We start from the raw sequence: 6,404 nt of genomic DNA, 5'->3' as shown, positions 1-6,404 counted from the left end.
AAACTGAATAAATAAAATCTTTAAATTCTGTGTCAAAAACATCACATCTCTCAGGGTTGTTTCATATAATTGTAACATTAGATTTGATAATCTCATCAAAACTACTGGTTTGATTAAGGTAAATTTAAGTGGAAAACTTACATAGTAGCAGTACATGATTTGGCATTTTTTTAAATCATGATTATTAGAAGAACTAATGATGTATTTAGTAACATTTGTAGTGGGAATAAGAATTAGGAAATGATTTGCTGCTTGTTTACACTGTTGAGATCCAGCTAGTAAAAATACTTGTGTCAAATGAAGTTGCCAAGTTCTAGATTTTTTGTTCTTCCTCCTTAAGGCTGAAGGTCATACTACTTCCTCTTCACTACTATATGTGGACTGTTACACTGTCAATTCTAAATCTTCCCCAAGTGGTGTTATACCATCTTGCTCTGTAAGAGGCTTGCCTTCACACTCATAGCCCAACCAAAGTGGAGGGTCATTAGGGCTGCACTCCTGCTGCTGGACTTTAGATGACATTCTCTTAGCTGCCTCCCTGTAATAACAGTGATTAGCATTAGCTAGTTGCAGAAGTAATCACTAGTGCAGAATTTTCAAACTAGATCAAATTTGGAGTTAAAGAATTCACTGTCACAAGCTGGATTCACTTCACAGCTCTCTTGCATTGGTGAGGGGGAAGGTGTGGGTAATTATGCTAATAATCAGGATCCCAAAGCTTAAGAAGCTCTCTGGTTCAGCCAGTTCAGAGATTAACAGACACAATGAATGGGTAAGGAAACTATGCATGTTTATGGAGTAGGAACACTAAGGGCGCTCTATAGTGCTCTTGAGTGAGCCCTCTGGTATTTCTAGTTTCTTTGATGAGAGAATACCTTAACCAGCCAACCTGTGAAGGCTGACCATGCACTGGAACAAGAGCTCTTAATCCAGAGTCCACAGATTGCTGTTGGATACTTGGATGAACTTCAGGGAGGTCCATGAACTCCCTGAAAATTCATGCAGTTTTGTATCTAATATACATTTTTCTGAGGAGAGGATTTGTGACTTTTATCAAATTCTCAAATGCGTCCGTGACCAAAATGATTAAAAATACTATTAGTGTCTTTCTTAGGAAGAAGTAAGAAAGGAAGCAAAGAAGGCATCTAAAAGTTGTTTTGGACCAAAATTCCAACATGGGTGTGTGTGTGTTGAGGGTGGGGGGGTTCCCCCACATCACTAAGCAGTTCTCGGATACCAGCTGGGTGTTTTACAATTCAACTCAATTCTGGCACTATCTACCCAGAGATAGCATCAGATTCCACAGGTTAAGGGCTCAGTCCCACAAGACCTCCCACCACTTCAGATCCCAATCGCAAGTCCAGGTCACCTGGGCTTCTGACTGACCAGCTATAGATCGGAGGTTCCAACACCCGCCTCCTTGGGTTTGATTAATTTGCTAGAGCTGCATACAGAACTCAGAGAAACACTTTACTTGCTGGATCACCAGTTTATTATACAAGGATATCTCTAGAACAGCCAGATGGAAGAGATGTATGAGGAAATGGCACGGAGCTTCCATGCCCTCTCCAGGTGTGCCACTCTCCCCAAATCTCCACACATTCATCCACATGGAAACTCTCCAAACCCTGTCCTTATGCATTTTTATGGAGACTTCATTACGTAGGTATGATTGATTAAATCATTGGCCATTGGTGATTGATTCAACCTCCAGCTCCACTCTCCCCCCTGGAAATCAGCGAGTGGGACTGAAAGTTCCACCTCTCTATTCATGGTTGGTTTCCCTGGCAACCAGCCCCCATCCTCAGGTGCTTTCCAAAAGTCACCTCGTTAACATAAACCCAGTTTTGGTGGAAAGGGGCTTTGTTAGGAATAATGAGACACCCATTTCACCTTTATGGCTCCTGAATTTCAGGAACTGAGGACGAGACCAAATATTACGACAAAAGATGTTCCCATTGTTCTTATCACTCAGGAAATTCCAAGGGTTTTGGAAGCTGTGAGCCAGGAACTGTGGAGGAAGACAAAATGTAAGAAATATATTTTGGGGCCAGCCCCGTGGCTTAGCGGTTAAGTGCATGCACTCCGCTACTGGTGGCCGGGGTTCGGATCCCGGGCGCGCACTGACGCACCGCTTCTCCGGCCATGCTGAGGCCACATCCCACATACAGCAACTAGAAGGATGTGCAACTATGACATACAACTATCTACTGGGGCTTTGGGGAAATAAAAAGGAGGACGATTGGCAATAGATGTTAGCTCAGAGCCGGTCTTCCTCAGCAAAAAAGGAGGATTAGTATGGATGTTAGCTCAGGGCTGATCTTCCTCACACACAAAATAAATAAATAAATAAATAAATAAAAATAAAACAACCATAAAAAAAAATACATTTTGGTCATCTGAATGACATATATATTTCTTATAAATCACAATATCACAGCATCAGAAAAAAGTATATCTAACTTGAAAACAACGCCATTTTGAGGATAGAAGGGTTTTCCTAGGAAGTTGGTTTGAATCTTGAGACCAGTACTAAAAAGGAAATGAATAATTGGCAACTTCTCTAGTATCAGAAATGAGTAATAATGTTTGCCCATGAAGGGGCTACTTTGCTCACCATTGCCGTATATTATATTGAGTTATTAATTGTGAAAGTCTGGAAACTGAGTCGTTGATATGGAGGCCACTATTACCATACGCTTGGAGTTAAATTTGTGCTCAGTGGCTGTATGAGCTCAGGTAGGGCAATGAAATTGGAAAAGGCTAAGATACACCAGTTGTTTAAAATGCTGTTTCACTAGAATCAAATCTTAGATGTATTAAAATAATTGTAACCAAACTCAACAGGGAGACAACCAAAGTGTTGCTAATTCTGTGTCTTACCACATTGCTTTTTGGCTTATATATTTGCACTCACAAAACTAATACAAGTTTAAAGAACAATTTGAGTAAAAGCAATTGCTATACTAATTTCTAGTTCTGAGCCACCAATCCCTGTGGACTAAAACTTGGCAAACAAGTATCTTCTCTTTAGAGAAATACTCATTCTCAAATTCAAAAATGATGAGTTTATAGTCAAAGATAAAGTTTTGCATTCTGCTAAGTTTTTAATCTTTTTAAGAAAGTGTGGTCCTATGTTTTAAACTTCTTATATAATCTCTATATGTCCTTTAATAATGTCATATTAAGTAGGACAATATTAGGCAAAATAATAGTGTTACATCTTTAGCGTTCCCCATTTTCTTCTCCTGATGATTTTTCTGCTTTTTCAATTCTATGGAGTTGAGATCTCCATGTCTTTGAAGGTATTTTCTGCAAGATTGTTTTCCCTTAAGGACCTACCACAACATAATACCAAATGTTGGGAGAATCTGAAGCATAAGACATTGGCACTATCAGTTTCAAACAGGTAAAACACTATTCTAAGCAGCAGAGGTCTGTTGTTACTCACCCTTCACCCCATCTCTACCTGTCTAAACTTTGTCCATCTTTCAAAAATACAGATCAATCCAGCCTCTTATAAAGACCCAAACCCAATTCCTTCTTCCTCTGAACTTCTATAGGAAGTTGATCGTAGAATTAATTTCTTTCCAGTACATAGCCTCATGGCATTAGTTGTTTATAAGTTTAAATTTTGTTATTTTCCTTTTGTTTAAGAAGATAGTAAGTTATTTAAGGGTATATTACATTTCTTTGTATCTCCCTGAAACCTAGTGGTAACAGCCGAAACGAGATTTCAGCAGCTTACACCAAAAAGGGAAGTCCTTTAGCTCTTTTGTCTTCTGCTGGTTTGTTGGTTTAGAAGAGGCATTCTTAGGTTCCTGTTTCCAACACTGTCCTGCCCCCGTCTCCCAAACAGCAGAGCTCTGGACACACATACTATTGTTCAGTTGATGGTAATGATTTAATGCCACTGATGATAACAAGACTACTGCAGTCAGAGGCAACAATGGTCTTGACCTATAGGAAAAGGACATATTTGTTTGGGGAGTAAAAGATTTGTAAGTAGTTGATCAAATTATATGTAACCTTTGACCTCAGAATAACAACAGTTTTTGAGAGTTCTAGATAACTGGTAAGAGGATGAGTTCTCTTAATGCTAAGTTTGGGAACATATAAATATTGGGTCATACAGTTCCTTAGTCAGCTACAGGCTGGGGTAAATTAGATGGTAATTGTGATATAAAAACAATTAGCAAATAATGGGAGTTTGAGAAAATAACAAGAAAAAGAAAGTCGGGGATATTGACTCCTCAATATGAAGCCAGGTATCTGAGGGTTACTGTAGATATTCAATAAGAACATGATTGTCTTTCAGCCTTGTTCCCAACACAGACCTAGATGAATCTTGTCAATTTGCTGTTTTCTTGTTTAACCTGAGGGGTGACTCAGGGGTCATGAGGATTTGTCAGCTTGTTCTGCAGAAGAAAGAGAATGCCTTCCGGATGGTTGCAATCACTGGATGATCAACCCCCAGCTGCCATTGAAGCCCAGAAGTCAGATTGCCCAAGGGCTTCTCTGGAGTGAAAGATGACCCCTTTGTTTCTCTGAAACTCCTCCTGCCTAGTCAGTTAGCTCTATAAAACCCACCTGCTTTCTTCTCTTGTTAAGGTGGATTTGAGAGAACCTGTCCTCCCGCCTTCTCGTTTTGGCCAATTCAAATAAAGCTTTCTCCATCTCCAAGCACAGATGGCTCAGTGATTGGCTTACTGCACTTTGGGCACACAAACTTGAGATTAAGAGGTTTGGTATCAAATACAGAGAATAAAAATAGAGGATGAATAGGGAGACTACTCATTAAATGCAATGTGATGGGACAGAATCAAAATGAGTTGCATATTGAGCACGAGCCATGGGTGAAGTACCTGATAGTACATGCATTTCTTAAATTTGCTTATTTCTTGCCTCCATGCCACCCTTACCTTAGCTCTTAGTGTAAGCACTGCTCTCCATTCTACCCACTGTCAGCTTAAGTGAAACTAAATATCAGAGCACCTTCCTGACCATTGGAGGTGATCCTTACAGACTGGAGAGGAGCAAAGTATCAGTTCTCAGACCCCTCTTCCCCCAGTCTCAAATGCCAGCTTCCTCCAGTCTAATGTCTCTAGGGCCTGTCTTAGTCCAACCTACTTTCACAGCAAGGGTGGTCCTAGGGAAAAATTGAAAATCTGAATCTGTCCTGGGCAAATCCGGGATTATTTTTAGAATTTGTATGCTATTGTAGACTATTCCCTAGGGTACTTCCTCTCTACCTTTCACAAAATCCTTAGCCCATGAACTGGCTGTCCTTACCACCTTACTAGGACCTTCGGCCTCCTCACGTGGACTGACTCCTAAGACTCAGGACCTGGCCAAGAGAACAGACCAGCATGGTGACTACCAGCAAGTCTCTATGAGTTCTTTTTCACAGCATCCTGTGTGTTTGCACAAATGCACTTTTGAAAAGTATCAGGAAACTTGAAAATGTAGAAACTGCTCCTGTCAGAAACAATACTCTCTCTTGTTTTTGTTTTTTTTTCATAGCTTGATGCTGTAGTGTGGTCATACATGGGAGCTAGGAAATATTGAAAACAAATGTATACTTAGGAATAACTGTGTGTTCTAAGTTTCTTAGAGTGCATATGGAATCCTTTGACTACCTTCCACTCTGGCTTGGCCTAAGTGACTCCAAGACCTTATATGAGATGATTTTGGAATTGAACCAGTCTACTGCAATGGTTAGTCATCATTACTCATTTAACTTGGTCAGAGAGGTTTCTTTGGATCGGTATAAAACAGTGATTTTCAAACATGATATGCCACAAACAGTTGTGAAGTATCACCTTAGATGGTTAATAATAATGACGTACTCAAGTTTGTAAGTGATTTTTGTTTTTATAAACTAAAGGGATTCAAGGTTATCCCTGTAATAACATTACCTGCCCTCACTCACATTTCCTTCTAGTTTCTTGAGTGGGCAGAAGAAGGGGGAGTGTTGGAGCCAACACCAAAGACTGCTTGTAATCAGCAGCCTCTCTTATTTATCATCAGCAAGCAAGTTGGGCACAACAGAGCACATGTCTCCCCTTATTGATCAAATCCCTTAACTGTTAGAGCTTTTAAAAAGCTTCAGAATCACTAATCTAAAGGCAAAAGAGCAGCATAGTAATGATTAAGACCCAGCTACAAAGTATGGCTCTGCCTTTTATTTGTATGATCTTGGGCATGTTATTTAACCTGTTTAAACCTGTTTCCTTATTCATTTTTATGTTAATAGAGTATTTGTGAGGATTATATGAGATAATAAACACAAAATAGGATTTAGCACAGTACATGGCAAATAATAATTGTTAAATAATATTATTTGTTCATAATAATAATAAAAGTCAATACCTCCAGATAACAAAAGCCTTTCCACAAAGACC

The 6,404-nt window shown here is 39.5% G+C and overlaps 1 protein-coding gene across 1 annotated transcript in view; it reads right to left on the bottom strand.

The window, feature by feature from the left end:
- Positions 1-279: 279 nt before the first annotated feature.
- FBXL13 (F-box and leucine rich repeat protein 13) overlaps positions 280-6,404 on the bottom strand; it is a 241,386-nt gene continuing 235,261 nt past the window's right edge. The window contains 1 exon segment of the mRNA XM_014794454.2: positions 280-538. Coding sequence (XP_014649940.2) covers positions 349-538 — 190 coding nt within the window. The 3' untranslated portion in view covers positions 280-348.

The sequence above is a fragment of the Ceratotherium simum genome, chromosome 1 (assembly GCF_057802395.1).
Source record: "Ceratotherium simum simum isolate JZ-2026a chromosome 1, ASM5780239v1, whole genome shotgun sequence".
In the NCBI taxonomy this organism is placed as follows: domain Eukaryota; kingdom Metazoa; phylum Chordata; class Mammalia; order Perissodactyla; family Rhinocerotidae; genus Ceratotherium; species Ceratotherium simum.
The sequence above is the reverse complement of the archived record's forward strand: the minus strand, read 5'-3'. Positions and strand labels throughout refer to the sequence as shown.